At 46.0% G+C, this 17665-nt stretch overlaps 1 protein-coding gene across 1 annotated transcript in view; it reads right to left on the bottom strand.

Moving 5' to 3' along the window:
* Positions 1-17665, bottom strand: part of LOC309553462 (leucine-rich repeat and calponin homology domain-containing protein 4-like) — a 134519-nt gene that overhangs the window by 16959 nt on the left and 99895 nt on the right. The window contains exons 10-12 of the mRNA XM_082254670.1: positions 16622-16683; positions 7200-7361; positions 7045-7104 (exon numbers count right to left, since the gene is read on the bottom strand). Coding sequence (XP_082110796.1) covers positions 7045-7104; positions 7200-7361; positions 16622-16683 — 284 coding nt within the window. The remainder of the gene's footprint in view (positions 1-7044; positions 7105-7199; positions 7362-16621; positions 16684-17665) is intronic.

The raw sequence follows: 17665 nt of genomic DNA, 5'->3' as shown, positions 1-17665 counted from the left end.
GTGTGTGTGTGTGTGTATATACTGTGTGTGTATATACTGTGTGTGTGTACTGTGTGTGTGTATATACTGTGTGTGTGTATATACTGTGTGTGTGTGTGTGTATATACTGTGTGTGTATATACTGTGTGTGTGTGTGTGTGTATACTGTGTGTGTATATACTGTGTGTGTGTGTGTGTGTATATACTGTGTGTATATATACTGTGTGTATGTATATACTGTGTGTGTGTGTGTGTGTGTGTGTGTGTATACTGTGTGTATATACTGTGTGTGTGTGTGTGTGTGTATATACTGTGTGTATATATACTGTGTGTGTGTGTGTGTGTATATACTGTGTGCGTATGTATATACTGTGTGTGTGTGTGTATATACTGTGTGTGTGTATATAGTGTGTACTGTATATACTGTGTGTGTATACACTGTATGTGTGTGTGTATAGTGTGTACTGTATATACTGTGTGTGTACTGTATACACTGTGTGTGTGTGTGTGTGTGTATACACTGTATGTGTACTGTATATACTGTGTGTGTATATGTATACACTGTGTGTATATGTATACACTGTGTGTGTGTATACACTGTATGTGTGTATAGTGTGTACTGTATATACTGTGTGTGTATAGTGTGTACTGTATATACTGTGTGTGTATAGTGTGTACTGTATATACTGTGTGTGTATAGTGTGTACTGTATAGTTTGTATTGTATATACTGTGTGTGTATACTGTGTGTGTATTGTATATACTGTGTGAGTGTGTGTATATACTGTGTGTATAGTGTGTGTATATACTGTGTGTATAGTGTGTGTATATACTGTGTGTATAGTGTGTGTATACACTGTGCGTGTTTGAGCTTTGGTTTGAGGTGCACACCCTAATGCCATAGGCTGCGCACGCCTATGGATCCAGTGTGTATATACCTAGTAGGTAATGTAGCATGCCTTTGGTCTCTGACCTTCTCTGGTAGCATGTCCACAGTCTCTGACCTTCAGTGGTAGCATGTCCACAGTCTCTGACCTTCACTGGTAGCATGTCCACAGTCTCTGACCTTCTCTGGTAGCATGTCCACAGTCTCTGACCTTCTCTGGTAGCATGTCCACAGTCTCTGACCTTCAGTGGTAGCATGTCCACAGTCTCTGACCTTCAGTGGTAGCATGTCCACAGTCTCTGATCTTCTCTGGTAGCATGTCCACAGTCTCTGACCTTCACTGGTAGCACGTCCAACGTCTCTGACCTTCACTGGTAGCATGTCCACAGTCTCTGGACCTTCACTAATAGCATGTCCACAGTCTCTGACCTTCACTGGTAGCATGTCCACAGTCTCTGACCTTCACTAATAGCATGTCCACAGTCTCTGGACCTTCACTAATAGCATGTCCACAGTCTTGGGACCTTCTCTGGTAGCATGTCCACAGTCTCTGACCTTCTCTGGTAGCATGTCCACAGTCTCTGACCTTCTCTGGTAGCATGTCCACAGTCTCTGACCTTCACTGGTAGCAAGTCCACAGTCTCTGGACCTTCACTAATAGCATGTCCACAGTCTCTGACCTTCACTGGTAGCATGTCCACAGTCTCTGACCTTCACTAATAGCATGTCCACAGTCTCTGGACCTTCACTAATAGCATGTCCACAGTCTTGGGACCTTCTCTGGTAGCATGTCCACAGTCTCTGACCTTCTCTGGTAGCATGTCCACAGTCTCTGACCTTCTCTGGTAGCATGTCCACAGTCTCTGACCTTCTCTGGTAGCATGTCCACAGTCTCTGACCTTCAGTGGTAGCATGTCCACAGTCTCTGATCTTCTCTGGTAGCATGTCCACAGTCTCTGACCTTCGCTGGTAGCATGTCCACAGTCTCTGGACCTTCACTAATAGCATGTCCACAGTCTCTGACCTTCACTAATAGCATGTCCACAGTCTCTGACCTTCACTAATAGCATGTCCACAGTCTCTGACCTTCACTGGTAGCATGTCCACAGTCTCTGACCTTCACTAATAGCATGTCCACAGTCTCTGGACCTTCACTAATAGCATGTCCACAGTCTTGGGACCTTCTCTGGTAGCATGTCCACAGTCTCTGACCTTCTCTGGTAGCATGTCCACAGTCTCTGACCTTCTCTGGTAGCATGTCCACAGTCTCTGACCTTCTCTGGTAGCATGTCCACAGTCTCTGACCTTCTCTGGTAGCATGTCCACAGTCTCTGACCTTCAGTGGTAGCAAGTCCACAGTCTCTGGACCTTCACTAATAGCATGTCCACAGTCTCTGGACCTTCACTAATAGCATGTCCACAGTCTTGGGACCTTCTCTGGTAGCATGTCCACAGTCTCTGACCTTCAGTGGTAGCAAGTCCACAGTCTCTGGACCTTCACTAATAGCATGTCCACAGTCTCTGGACCTTCACTAATAGCATGTCCACAGTCTTGGGACCTTCTCTGGTAGCATGTCCACAGTCTCTGACCTTCTCTGGTAGCATGTCCACAGTCTCTGACCTTCTCTGGTAGCATGTCCACAGTCTCTGACCTTCACTGGTAGCAAGTCCACAGTCTCTGGACCTTCACTAATAGCATGTCCACAGTCTCTGACCTTCACTGGTAGCATGTCCACAGTCTCTGACCTTCACTAATAGCATGTCCACAGTCTCTGGACCTTCACTAATAGCATGTCCACAGTCTTGGGACCTTCTCTGGTAGCATGTCCACAGTCTCTGACCTTCTCTGGTAGCATGTCCATAGTCTCTGACCTTCACTGGTAGCACGTCCAACGTCTCTGACCTTCACTGGTAGCATGTCCACAGTCTCTGACCTTCAGTGGTAGCATGTCCACAGTCTCTGACCTTCACTGGTAGCATGTCCACAGTCTCTGACCTTCTCTGGTAGCATGTCCACAGTCTCTGACCTTCAGTGGTAGCATGTCCACAGTCTCTGACCTTCAGTGGTAGCATGTCCACAGTCTCTGATCTTCTCTGGTAGCATGTCCACAGTCTCTGACCTTCACTGGTAGCACGTCCAACGTCTCTGACCTTCACTGGTAGCATGTCCACAGTCTCTGGACCTTCACTAATAGCATGTCCACAGTCTCTGACCTTCACTGGTAGCATGTCCACAGTCTCTGACCTTCACTAATAGCATGTCCACAGTCTCTGACCTTCACTAATAGCATGTCCACAGTCTCTGACCTTCACTAATAGCATGTCCACAGTCTCTGGACCTTCACTAATAGCATGTCCACAGTCTTGGGACCTTCTCTGGTAGCATGTCCACAGTCTCTGGACCTTCACTAATAGCATGTCCACAGTCTCTGACCTTCACTAATAGCATGTCCACAGTCTCTGACCTTCACTAATAGCATGTCCACAGTCTCTGGACCTTCACTAATAGCATGTCCACAGTCTCTGGACCTTCACTAATAGCATGTCCACAGTCTCTGGACCTTCACTAATAGCATGTCCACAGTCTTGGGACCTTCTCTGGTAGCATGTCCACAGTCTCTGACCTTCTCTGGTAGCATGTCCACAGTCTCTGACCTTCTCTGGTAGCATGTCCACAGTCTCTGGACCTTCACTAATAGCATGTCCACAGTCTCTGGACCTTCACTAATAGCATGTCCACAGTCTCTGGACCTTCACTAATAGCATGTCCACAGTCTTGGGACCTTCTCTGGTAGCATGTCCACAGTCTCTGACCTTCTCTGGTAGCATGTCCACAGTCTCTGACCTTCTCTGGTAGCATGTCCACAGTCTCTGACCTTCAGTGGTAGCATGTCCACAGTCTCTGGACCTTCACTAATAGCATGTCCACAGTCTCTGGACCTTCACTAATAGCATGTCCACAGTCTCTGGACCTTCACTAATAGCATGTCCACAGTCTTGGGACCTTCTCTGGTAGCATGTCCACAGTCTCTGACCTTCTCTGGTAGCATGTCCACAGTCTCTGACCTTCTCTGGTAGCATGTCCACAGTCTCTGACCTTCTCTGGTAGCATGTCCACAGTCTCTGACCTTCTCTGGTAGCATGTCCACAGTCTCTGACCTTCTCTGGTAGCATGTCCACAGTCTCTGACCTTCAGTGGTAGCATGTCCACAGTCTCTGACCTTCACTGGTAGCAAGTCCACAGTCTCTGGACCTTCACTAATAGCATGTCCACAGTCTCTGACCTTCACTAATAGCATGTCCACAGTCTTGGGACCTTCTCTGGTAGCATGTCCACAGTCTCTGACCTTCTCTGGTAGCATGTCCACAGTCTCTGACCTTCAGTGGTAGCATGTTCACAGTCTCTGACCTTCACTGGTAGCAAGTCCACAGTCTCTGGACCTTCACTAATAGCATGTCCACAGTCTTGGGACAGTCTCTGACCTTCACTGGTAGCATGTCCACAGTCTCTGACCTTCTCTGGTAGCATGTCCACAGTCTCTGACCTTCAGTGGTAGCATGTCCACAGTCTCTGATCTTCTCTGGTAGCATGTCCACAGTCTCTGATCTTCTCTGGTAGCATGTCCACAGTCTCTGACCTTCACTGGTAGCACGTCCAACGTCTCTGACCTTCACTGGTAGCATGTCCACAGTCTCTGGACCTTCACTAATAGCATGTCCACAGTCTCTGACCTTCACTAATAGCATGTCCACAGTCTCTGGACCTTCACTAATAGCATGTCCACAGTCTTGGGACCTTCTCTGGTAGCATGTCCACAGTCTCTGGACCTTCACTAATAGCATGTCCACAGTCTCTGACCTTCACTAATAGCATGTCCACAGTCTCTGACCTTCACTAATAGCATGTCCACAGTCTCTGACCTTCACTAATAGCATGTCCACAGTCTCTGACCTTCACTAATAGCATGTCCACAGTCTCTGGACCTTCACTAATAGCATGTCCACAGTCTTGGGACCTTCTCTGGTAGCATGTCCACAGTCTCTGACCTTCTCTGGTAGCATGTCCACAGTCTCTGACCTTCTCTGGTAGCATGTCCACAGTCTCAGACCTTCTCTGGTAGCATGTCCACAGTCTCTGACCTTCAGTGGTAGCATGTCCACAGTCTCTGACCTTCACTGGTAGCAAGTCCACAGTCTCTGGACCTTCACTAATAGCATGTCCACAGTCTCTGACCTTCACTGGTAGCATGTCCACAGTCTCTGACCTTCACTAATAGCATGTCCACAGTCTCTGGACCTTCACTAATAGCATGTCCACAGTCTTGGGACCTTCTCTGGTAGCATGTCCACAGTCTCTGACCTTCTCTGGTAGCATGTCCACAGTCTCTGACCTTCTCTGGTAGCATGTCCACAGTCTCTGACCTTCAGTGGTAGCATGTCCACAGTCTCTGACCTTCACTGGTAGCAAGTCCACAGTCTCTGGACCTTCACTAATAGCATGTCCACAGTCTCTGACCTTCACTAATAGCATGTCCACAGTCTTGGGACCTTCTCTGGTAGCATGTCCACAGTCTCTGACCTTCTCTGGTAGCATGTCCACAGTCTCTGACCTTCAGTGGTAGCATGTTCACAGTCTCTGACCTTCACTGGTAGCAAGTCCACAGTCTCTGGACCTTCACTAATAGCATGTCCACAGTCTTGGGACAGTCTCTGACCTTCACTGGTAGCATGTCCACAGTCTCTGACCTTCTCTGGTAGCATGTCCACAGTCTCTGACCTTCAGTGGTAGCATGTCCACAGTCTCTGATCTTCTCTGGTAGCATGTCCACAGTCTCTGACCTTCACTGGTAGCACGTCCAACGTCTCTGACCTTCACTGGTAGCATGTCCACAGTCTCTGGACCTTCACTAATAGCATGTCCACAGTCTCTGACCTTCACTAATAGCATGTCCACAGTCTCTGGACCTTCACTAATAGCATGTCCACAGTCTCTGACCTTCACTAATAGCATGTCCACAGTCTCTGACCTTCACTAATAGCATGTCCACAGTCTTGGGACCTTCTCTGGTAGCATGTCCACAGTCTCTGGACCTTCACTAATAGCATGTCCACAGTCTCTGACCTTCACTAATAGCATGTCCACAGTCTCTGACCTTCACTAATAGCATGTCCACAGTCTCTGACCTTCACTAATAGCATGTCCACAGTCTCTGACCTTCACTAATAGCATGTCCACAGTCTCTGGACCTTCACTAATAGCATGTCCACAGTCTTGGGACCTTCTCTGGTAGCATGTCCACAGTCTCTGACCTTCTCTGGTAGCATGTCCACAGTCTCTGACCTTCTCTGGTAGCATGTCCACAGTCTCAGACCTTCTCTGGTAGCATGTCCACAGTCTCTGACCTTCAGTGGTAGCATGTCCACAGTCTCTGACCTTCACTGGTAGCAAGTCCACAGTCTCTGGACCTTCACTAATAGCATGTCCACAGTCTCTGACCTTCACTAATAGCATGTCCACAGTCTTGGGACCTTCTCTGGTAGCATGTCCACAGTCTCTGACCTTCTCTGGTAGCATGTCCACAGTCTCTGACCTTCAGTGGTAGCATGTTCACAGTCTCTGACCTTCACTGGTAGCAAGTCCACAGTCTCTGGACCTTCACTAATAGCATGTCCACAGTCTCTGATCTTCTCTGGTAGCATGTCCACAGTCTCTGACCTTCACTGGTAGCATGTCCACAGTCTCTGACCTTCACTAATAACATGACCACAGTCTCTGAACATCTCTTGTACCATGTCCATAGTCCTCAGCCATCTCCTGTTGCAGGTCTCCAGACGTCTTACATTCCCTGGATATTATGAGGGACCGTTTTGTGATGTGACACGTGCGTCCCTTTCTATCATGAAAGCTGACCAGCACTGGGTTAGAGAGACTTCTACCACTGGGGGAAATTCACTCTTACTCCATCTGGACAGGAAGTGAGGGAAAATCTCTCCAATGAGGAAGGGTTACAACTTCTGACAAGGCATTTTATGCTGCCTTGGCAGGAAGAGGAAGGAAGGGAGAAATTCTCCAATGGAGGTCACAGAGACAGAAATAAAAACCTGACAACAGCTTATCCAATATAGGTGGAACACAGACAGTCCAGATTGTTCTAGACGATCACACACAGTCCTACTCACTTCACGGCTTCACTCTGGCTCTGAGCTGGAGGAGTGCTGGTGGGCAAGGCCTTGTGTAAGCTGCAAAACACAACAAAGCTGGAATCAGAATGGGATTACTGCGGGATAGGTCTGTCCCCCCGTAACTGACCATGACAGACTTCCCGGGACCCCACCTTTCTTTATGATCCACAGACGGCCTCCGCAGACCCTCCTGTTTCTGCTGAAGCTGCTGCCTCTCCCGCTCTCTCCAGAGGAGCAACGTCTCCGGCCTCCGCCTCTCCTCTGTGGCCCGATCCTGACGGGAGATGCTGGGGGATGGAGGAGACGGTACCGGCCTGTAACACAAGGGAGACATCCGGGTCACTAAGAGTACAGCAATGAACATTCAACCTGCTTATATTTCCCCTCCCCCCTCATCAACATGCCAGACATTACAGTTTTCATTATAAACCTTATCCACTTACTGACCAGGACTTTACTGGCACTTTTTGTTTACGTAAAAAAATCAGTATTTTTTTGCTAGAAAATTACTTAGAACCCCCAAAATCTCTCTCTCTCTCTCACACACACACACACACTATTATATATATATACACACACCTCTCCATCTATCCTATCGCGCTCTCTCTATAATATATATATATATCCTATATATCGCGCTCTCTATAATATATATATATATATATCCTATATATCGCGCTCTCTCTATAATATATATATATATATCCTATATATCGCGCTCTCTCTATAATATATATATATATATATATATATATATATATATATATATATATATATATATATATATATATATATATATATATATATATCCTATATATCGCGCTCTCTCTCTCTATAATATATATATATATATATATATATATATATATATATATATATATATATATATACAGTGGGTACGGAAAGTATTCAGACCCCCTTTCATTTTTCACTCTTTGTTATATTGCAGCCATTTGCTAAAATCATTTAAGTTCATTCTTCTTCCTCATGAATGTACACATAGCACCCCATACTGACAGAAAAACACAGAATTGTTGACATTGTTGCAGATTTATTAAAAAAGAAAAACTGAAATATCACATGGTCCTAAGTATTCAGACCCTTTGCTGTGACACTCATATATTTAACTCAGGTGCTTTCCATTTCTTCTGATCATCCTTGAGATGGTTCTACACCTTCATTTGAGTCCAGCTGTGTTTGATTATACTGATTGGACTTGATTAGGAAAGCCACACACCTGTCTATATAAGACCTTCCAGATCACAATGCATGTCAGAGCAAATGAGAATCATGAGGTCAAAGGAACTGCCTGAAGAGCTCAGAGACAGAATTGTGGCAAGGCACAGATCTGGCCAAGGTTACAAAAAGATTTCTGCTGCACTTAAGGTTCCTAAGAGCACAGTGGCCTCCATAATCCTCAAATTGAAGACGTTTGGGACGACCGGAACCCTTCCTAGAGCTGGCCGTCCGGCCAAACTGAGCTATTGGGGGAGAAGAGCCTTGGGGAGAGAGGTAAAGAAGAACCCAAAGATCACTGTGACTGAGCTCCAGAGATGCAGTCAGGAGATGGGAGAAAGTTGTAGAAAGTCAACCATCACTGCAGCCCTCCACCAGTCGGGGCTTTATGGCAGAGTGGCCCGACGGAAGCCTCTCCTCAGTGTAAGACACATGAAAGCCCGCATGGAGTTTGCTAAAAAACACCTGAAGGACTCCAAGATGGTGAGAAATAAGATTCTCTGGTCTGATGAGACCAAAATAGAACTTTTTGGCCTTAATTCTAAGCGGTATGTGTGGAGAAAACCAGGTACTGCTCATCACCTGTCCAATACAGTCCCAACAGTGAAGCATGGTGGTGGCAGCATCATGCTGTGGGGGTGTTTTTCAGCTGCAGGGACAGGACGACTGGTTGCAATCGAGGGAAAGATGAATGCGGCCAAGTACAGGGATATCCTGGACAAAAACCTTCTCCAGAGTGCTCTGGACCTCAGACTGGGCCGAAGGTTTACCTTCCAACAAGACAATGACCCTAAGCACACAGCTAAAATAATGAAGGAGTGGCTTCACAACAACTCCGTGACTGTTCTTGAATGGCCCAGCCAGAGCCCTGACTTAAACCCAATTGAGCATCTCTGGAGAGACCTAAAAATGTCTGTCCACCAACGTTTACCATCCAACCTGACAGAACTGGAGAGGATCTGCAAGGAGGAATGGCAGAGGATCCCCAAATCCAGGTGTGAAAGACTTGTTGCATCTTTCCCAAAAAGACTCCTGGCTGTATTAGATCAAAAGGGGGCTTCTACTAAATACTGAGCAAAGGGTCTGAATACTTAGGACCATGTGATATTTCAGTTTTTCTTTTTTAATAAATCTGCAACAATGTCAACAATTCTGTGTTTTTCTGTCAGTATGGGGTGCTATGTGTACATTCATGAGGAAGAAGAATGAACTTAAATGATTTTAGCAAATGGCTGCAATATAACAAAGAGTGAAAAATGTAAGGGGGTCTGAATACTTTCTGTACCCACTGTATATATATATATATATATATATATATATATATATCCTATATATCGCGCTCTCTCTATAATATATATATATCTCCTATATATCGCGCTCTCTCTATAATATATATATATATATATATATATATATAAAATATCTCTCTATCTATATAGCTCTCTCTCTCTATATATATATATATATATATATATATATATATATATATATATATATAGCGATCGTAGTAATTTTTATGCCACACTGTATGTGCGCAGTGATTTTTGAAAAAATACACTTTAATAAATTGTAATGCAAAAAAAAAAAAAAAAAAAACCACAATATATAACCTAATTTACGCAGAGTAAATAGATTAAACAGATACCAAACATGTCGCACTTTAAATTTGCGCATGTTCGTGCAATGGTAAACTACAATACCTTATAAAAAAAACTTTACAGGTTACCAGTTTAGAGTTACAGAGAAGGTCTTGCACTAGAATTATTCCTCTTGCTCCAATGTTCGCTGCAATACCTTAGGTGTGGTGCGAACGCTGTTTACATATGTGTGCGCTACCTTATGTATGCATTCGTTTCTGCCCTCTAATTTTATTTTTCTTATTTTATTTTTTATATTTTTACACTGTCTCTAATTTTTATTAATCACATTTATTCCTATCACAAGGAATGTAAACATCCCTTGTAATAAAAATAAGAGATGACAGGTCCTCTTTATTGAGAGATCTGGGGGGGGTCTATAAGACCTGAAATCTCTCCTCTACCTTTAAAAGCAAACGATCAAAAAAAAAAAAAAAGTGATCTTTTGCTTTCAAAAAAATAAATAATGTTTATTTCCAGCCTGGATCAGAAGTGACATCATGATGTCGCCCCGGTCCTACAAGACCATGGAGGCGAGCAGAGACAACCTGGTCTCTGGTAACCTCTATGGCCAGCCACACAAACCGTCTGATCGTTTCTTGGGTGCGCCTGTAAAAATAGTAAGCTCGAGAAACACTGCTGAGTGGAGGGGTTGGCGGGGCGGGGGGGGGGGGGGGATGCGTTGACCCCTCCCACTGTTTTTAAAAGTGATCCAACAGCTAATCAGTCACTGAGACCGTTTTCATGAGAAAGCCAATCGCCAGTTGAAAGAAAAAAAAAAAAAAAAATACTGGGGTTATGGCTGATAGCTTCAGCCAGATAAATATCTTGCAAGCGGCATTGAATATATACGTATTGCGGTCGGCAAGTGGTTATTGTAGGCCCAGTGATGTCATCACTGGGTTCTCTGTGCTTCTATATGCAAAGCAGGCAGATCATGGCTGGTGGGAGGGGCCAGGAGGGTGCTGTCATACTCCTCTCAAGAGCCCTCAGTCCTGATGCAGCGCAGTGGGCTGGATCTTGGGAGGAGTTATGCAAATATCAAAATAGCTTTGATGGGTGGCTATCAGCCTGGAGGAGTGGGCGTTCCTAGGCAGGCTGTATTTGCATGCAGACCGCCCTGGGTAAAGCCCACTTGTGATGAAGAACCTCCCTGATTGAAACAAGTGAAATCCTGGATGATGCAAAGAGAGAAGCCGATCTAGGATACCTCTGGGTAGAGTGAAGCTTGGTATCATTCAAATCAGAACACCGAGGACATCTTGTGGTGAAAAAGGATTACTGCGGGGGGGTATGTACAGTATTGCAGCCTGAGCAGTTTTTCTAATTTATAGCTGAATTGAACCCTCACTTTAAACCAGCTGAACACACTCCAGGGGCGTTTAATGTTTTGGTGTTCTTTATCGTTCTATAGCAGCCTGAGTAGAAAAGCCTGTCCTCTGCCAGCATGACCTTTGCCCTCTGTGAGGTCCCACCCCATCCCCGAGCCCCATCCCCGAGCTCTGATATTAGCAAACCTCATGCTTTCCTGCTGATTGGGGAGACCTGGCTGTGACTCTGCAGGGGCTGTGCCAAACCTCTGCAGAGAGGCCGCTGCTTCCTCACAGAGCAACAGTGCTTCCCCTGCAGCGTGCTGGCAGTGGACGGGCTTTTCTACTCAGGCTGTGGCAGCTATTTAATGAAAACCAACTGGTAAGACTTTGCACACCTGCTGGTTTATTTAGTTTTTTACACCTAGAATGTATTTAGCATATATAAAATATATATATATATATATATATATATATATATATATATATATATATATATATATATATATATAATCCCCCCCTCCCCAATTTTTGGTTTCCCTATTTACCACTTGACCCCTGGAAGACTAATGACCAGGTCATGTTTTGAGATTCTGCACCCTGTGGGGGATGTGTGTAATCTTCTCATGAAGCTCCTCCCCCTCTGTATGATCTGTATGAGTCAGTATGGTGGCTCGGGGCCCCCATAGCAGGTACACGGAGTGCTGTGCAGTCTTCATTTCATCCACTAAAATATTTTTCTCGACTAAATTAAATCTTTATTTCTCAACTGAAATACGACTAAAACTAAAATGACATTTTAGACAAAAGATTATAACTAAAACTAAATACATAATTTACATATAAATGTTCTCTCCTCTGCGGCCAATTCTAAATCAGCAACACAATTCCATCCCGAGCCCGGAATAATCGCACAATAAAGTATAACCAGTTCTGGATCGGGAGATTTACCCCCTTAATGACCAGCCTATTTTTTCGATTCGGCACGGCGTTACTTTAACTGACAATTGCGCGGTCGTGCCACGCTGTACCCAAATAAAATTGATGTCCTTTTTTTCCCCACAAACAGGGCTTTCTTTTGGTGGTATTTGATCACCTGTGCGATTTTTTATTTAATTCGCTATGAACAAAAAAATAGCGACAATTCTGAAAAAAAAATACAATATTTTTTACTTTCTGCTATATAATATTCCCAATAATTATTTTTTACATAAATTTTAGGCCAATTTGTATTCTGCTACATATTTTTGTTAAAAAAAAAAAAATTCCAGCAAGTGTATTTTGATTGGTTATCGCGTCTACAAACTATTTTTTTTTTTACTAGTAATAAAGGCGATCTGCGATTTTTAGCGGAACTGCGACATTGCGGCGGACAGATCGGACCCCTAACTGACATTTTTGACACTTTTGGGGGTACCAGTGACATTACTACAGTAATCAGTGCTAAAAATATGTACTATCACTGTAATAATGACACTGGCAGGGAAGAGGTTAACACCAGGGGCGATCAAAGGCTTGAATGTGTCCCTAGGGCAGGGGTGGGGAACCTTTTTTCTGCCAAGGGGCATTTGGGTATTTATAAAATCATTCGGGGGCCATACAAAATTATCAACTTAAAAATGTGCCTGTTATATTTGGTCAAACATTTAATTATCTCACCCCTAATGTGATGGCTGCAACTGCTTCTCTTTGGTGAGGTGTGTGATGTTAGCTGGTATTGATGATGTTGCTACTCGCAACAGGTTTTCCAGGTTTGAGTTTGGTCAGTCTGGAGCGCAGTCGACTTTTTGTGGTGGTAAGTTTTGAAAAGAACTGCTGGCGGGTACTGCTGGTTGGTAATGCTGGTGGGTATAGCTGGCTGGTACTGCTGGCTTGTACTGTGCTGTGGGTACTGCTGGCTCTGGCTGGTACTGCTGTGGGTGCTGCTGGCTCTGGCTGGTACTGCTGTGGGTACTGCTGGTTCTACTGTGGTTATTGCTGGCTCTGGCTGGTACTGCTGTGGGTACTGCTGGTTCTGCTGTGGTTACTGCTGGCTCTGGCTGGTACTGCTGTAGGTACTGCTGGCTCTGGCTGGTACTGCTGGTTCTGCTGTGGGTACTGCTGGCTCTGGCTGGTAGGGCTGGCTCTGGCTGGTACTGTTGTGAGTACTGCTGGCTCTGGCTGGTACCGCTGTGGGTACTGCTGGCTCTGGCTGATACTTCTGGCTCTGGCTGGTACTGCTGTGGGGACTGCTGGTTCTGCTGTGGGGACTGCTGGCTCTGGCTGGTACTGCTGTGGGTACTGCTGGCTCTGGCTGGTACTGCTGTGGGTACTGCTGGCTCTGGCTGGTACTGCTGTGGGTACTGCTGGCTCTGGCTGGTACTGCTGTGGGTACTGCTGGCTCTGCTTTGGGTTCTGCTAGCTCTGGCTGGTACTACTGTGGGTACTGCTAGTTCTGGCTGCTACCGCTTTGAGTACTGCTGGTTCTGGCTGGTACCGCTGTGAGTACTGCTGGTTCTGGCTGGTACTGCTGTGAGTACTGCTGGTTCTGGCTGGTACTGCTGTGAGTACTGCTGGTTCTGGCTGGTACCGCTGTGAGTACTGCTGGCTCTGGCTGGTACTGCTGTGAGTACTGCTGGTTCTGGCTGGTACCGCTGTGAGTACTGCTGGCTCTGGCTGGTACTGCTGTGAGTACTGCTGGCTCTGGCTGGTACTGCTGTGAGTACTGCTGGCTCTGGCTGGTACTGCTGTGAGTACTGCTGGCTCTGGCTGGTACTGCTGGCTCTGGCTGGTACTGCTGTTAGTACTGCTGGCTCTGGCTGGTACTGCTGTGAGTACTGCTGGCTCTGGCTGGTACTGCTGTGAGTACTGCTGGCTCTGGCTGGTACTGCTGCTTCTGGCTGGTACTGCTGTGTGTGCTGCTGGAGGGAAATGCTGGCTAGGAGAAGTGTAGCAGCGCCACGCTGGAGGAAGAGGTGATGTTTCTTGTATTTGTCACAGGCGGAGTGGATTTGATATCACTCCGCCTGTGACTCACTCAGAATGTCATAACGGAGCAGGAACTATACAGGAAGCATTGGCTCCGTTCTGACAGATCAGCTGAGAGACACACAGACTCAGCTGCACGGGGGGCCAGACCAAATGACTTTGCAGGCTGCATACGGCCCCCGAACCATAGGTTCCCCACCCCTGCGCTAGGGGGTGCTTTCTAACTGTGTGGCGGGATGTATTTACTGAATGAACACAGAGACCTGTGTTCCTAAAAAAGAGGAACACAGGATCCCTGTGTTCATTACTGACGAACAGCGGTCTGCCCTGTTTACAGCGGCAGACCGCCGTACTGTCTCCACTGGGAGCGATCGCGGGTGCCAGGCGGCAATCGCGGCCACCGGACTCGCTGATTGGCTATCCCTGTGGTGAATGGGCGAAGCGATGTGCAGTTACTTTGTTTCGTGGGACAGAGCCGACCTGCCGCAGTATATGTACTGCTGGCTGTCAGCAAGTGGTTAAGGAAACTGAGAACCCTGACCTCGTCTGTTGCTGACCATTGCTGTGATAATGCTGAACTTATCATATGGAAGAAACCGGTTCCTGGTCAGACCCTGGTGTGTGATTTGGTTTATAATTTTTTTCTTTTATATGGCTTTCCATGCCATCTCTTGCCCGCTGACCATAGTCTCATGTTCGAAGGTAAGAATGCGCTCGCTGTCCAGCATCTCCCAACTGGAGACAATGGGTGAGGGTCAGCAGCAAAGGGATCAGCTGTGATTGGCTGGTTCTTCGTGAAAGGGTTATCATTAGTATTTCCTGTGATCACTTTTATTTTGAGCATATTTATCCTTTGTGTTGTCTTTTTAGAACCTCCGTACACTTAAAGTGTACCCAGTGAAGCGAGTGGCCTCAGCTGAGTCGCAAAATTGTCAGTTAAAATAACGGAGTGCCGAATCGCAAACAATAGCCTGGTCATTAAGGGGGCAAATCCTTCCGGTCCAGAAGTGGTTAAAGTTGATGTAAACCCGTTCCTCACATATACCCAGTGAAGTGAACAGCCTCAGATGATACACAGAGATGAAATAAATTATCCTACATATGTTTTATATGTAATCTGCTGTCTTCATCTTTTTATACTGTTTAGAAAGTCAACATTGTGTTAGAATTTTTTCTTCCTGTTCAAGCAGTGGGTGTGGGGTGTAGGCATACACTGTGTGACAGCTGATTGGAGGAAAGGACCACACCCCCACTCCACATAGGCAGAGGAGAGAAGAAACATACAGAGCTGTGCTGTGAATAGACAAGCGCTCTGCTAATCTCTATGCTCTCTCCCCATTTCCAGCTGCTTTTATCTCCAGTGTCAGAGAACTTGTCAGAAGTTGTCATGCTGAGAACAGAGGACCAGAGCAGCAGAAAGACACAGGAATTCTGGCTTTGGAGAGAGAGAAGTAAAACGCTAAAGATATGTGCCCATGAATGGGGTTTACATCCACTTTAAGGACTTCAATAACAACCTCTCCTCGTCATAGTTCATGGATCTGTTCATGTCCACCTTTCTGTATTCCTACTTCTCTGTAATAAATGTAAAATCCAGCAGGGATGGTGGAAGTCCCTCATAATGGGCACAGCAGGTGCATAGATCCAGGAACCCCTCATAATGGACACAGCAGGTGTACAGACCTGGGAACTCAGCACAGGGATGGAGGGAACTCCTCATAATGGGCACAGCAGGTGTACAGACCCAGGAACTCAGCACAAGGATGGAGGGAACTCCTCATAATGGTCACAGCAGGTGTACAGACCCTGCAACTCAGTACAGGGATGATGGGAACCCCTCATAATGGGCACAGCAGGTGCATAGATCCAGGAACCCCTCATAATGGACACAGCAGGTGTACAGACCCAGGAACTCAGCACAAGGATGGAGGGAACTCCTCATAATGGGCACAGCAGGTGTACAGACCCAGGAACTCAGCACAAGGATGGAGGGAACTCCTCATAATGGTCACAGCAGGTGTACAGATCCAGGAACTCAGCACAGGGATGGTGGGAACCACTTATAATGGGCACAGCAGGCAGCAGCAGTTGCAGGAGCTTAGCACAGGGATTGTAGGAGTTCCTGGTAACGGGAATTCAGCAGTAAGATCTCACCAACCTGCACAGTACCCCAGAGGTAATAACTTGTCAGGAAGTCCAACTCTCCAGGATCCACCATACACTAAAATATTCGTTTTGGGCAAAGAGCTCCTTTAAAGTAAACGGTAATAACCCAGGATATACAGTCTGCTCACAGAAAATCCCAGGAAGCTTCATCTCTTCTATAGGTCACTGCAGCTTCACTCATCAGTGATGGAACCAACTGGAGGGCACAGACAGTAGACTGCATGATTAGGTGGGGCCTACAAGGGTCCCGACACTTACCCACAGACCAGGGTCCTATCTTCTGCCCTTGGCGTAGAGTGCAAGTCTGGCTTCCGCTTGTCCTTTAAACAAACCACAATGAGATTTACACCTAGATATATAAACATATACCGCAGTGCTGAGAACACTGAGCCAGTCACATCAGTCTCTGTACCAGAGGAGCTTACACTCTAATCTCCCCCCACAGTCACATCAGTCTCTGTACCAGAGGAGCTTACACTCTAATGTCCCCCCACAGTCACATCAGTCTCTGTACCAGAGGAGCTTACACTCTAATGTCCCCCCTCAGTCACATCAGTCTCTGTACCAGAGGAGCTTACACTCTAATGTCCCCCCACAGTCACATCAGTCTCTGTACCAGAGGAGCTTACACTCTAATGTCCCCCTACAGTCACATCAGTCTCTGTACCAGAGGAGCTTACACTCTAATGTCCCCCCACAGTCACATCAGTCTCTGTACCAGAGGAGCTTACACTCTAATGTCCCCCCACAGTCACATCAGTCTCTGTACCAGAGGAGCTTACACTCTAATGTCCCCCCACAGTCACATCAGTCTCTGTACCAGAGGAGCTTACACTCTAATGTCCCCCCACAGTCACATCAGTCTCTGTACCAGAGGAGCTTACACTCTAATGTCCCCCCCACAGTCACACACTATTATTATTATACATTTATATAGCTCTGACATATACCGCAGTGCTGTACAGAGAACACTGAGCCAGTCACATCAGTCTCTGTACCAGAGGAGCTTACACTCTAATGTCCCCTCCCCCACAGTCACACACTATTATTATAGATTTGTATACAGCTGCAAGAAAAAGTATGTGAACCCTTTGGAATGATATGGATTTCTGCACAAATTGGTCATAAAATGCGATCTGATCATCATCTAAGTCACACCAATAGACAATCACAGTCTGCTTAAACTAATAACACACAAAGAATGAAATGTCGCCATGTTTTTATTGAACACACCATGTAAACATTCACAGTGCAGGTGGAAAAAGTATGTGAACCCTTGGATTTAATAACTGGTTGAACCTC

The sequence above is a fragment of the Pelophylax lessonae genome, assembly GCF_965119305.1.
Source record: "Pelophylax lessonae genome assembly, chromosome: 4".
Classification (NCBI taxonomy): Eukaryota; Metazoa; Chordata; class Amphibia; order Anura; family Ranidae; genus Pelophylax; species Pelophylax lessonae.
Note: the sequence above shows the minus strand (reverse complement) of the source record. Positions and strands in the feature narration are given on the sequence as shown.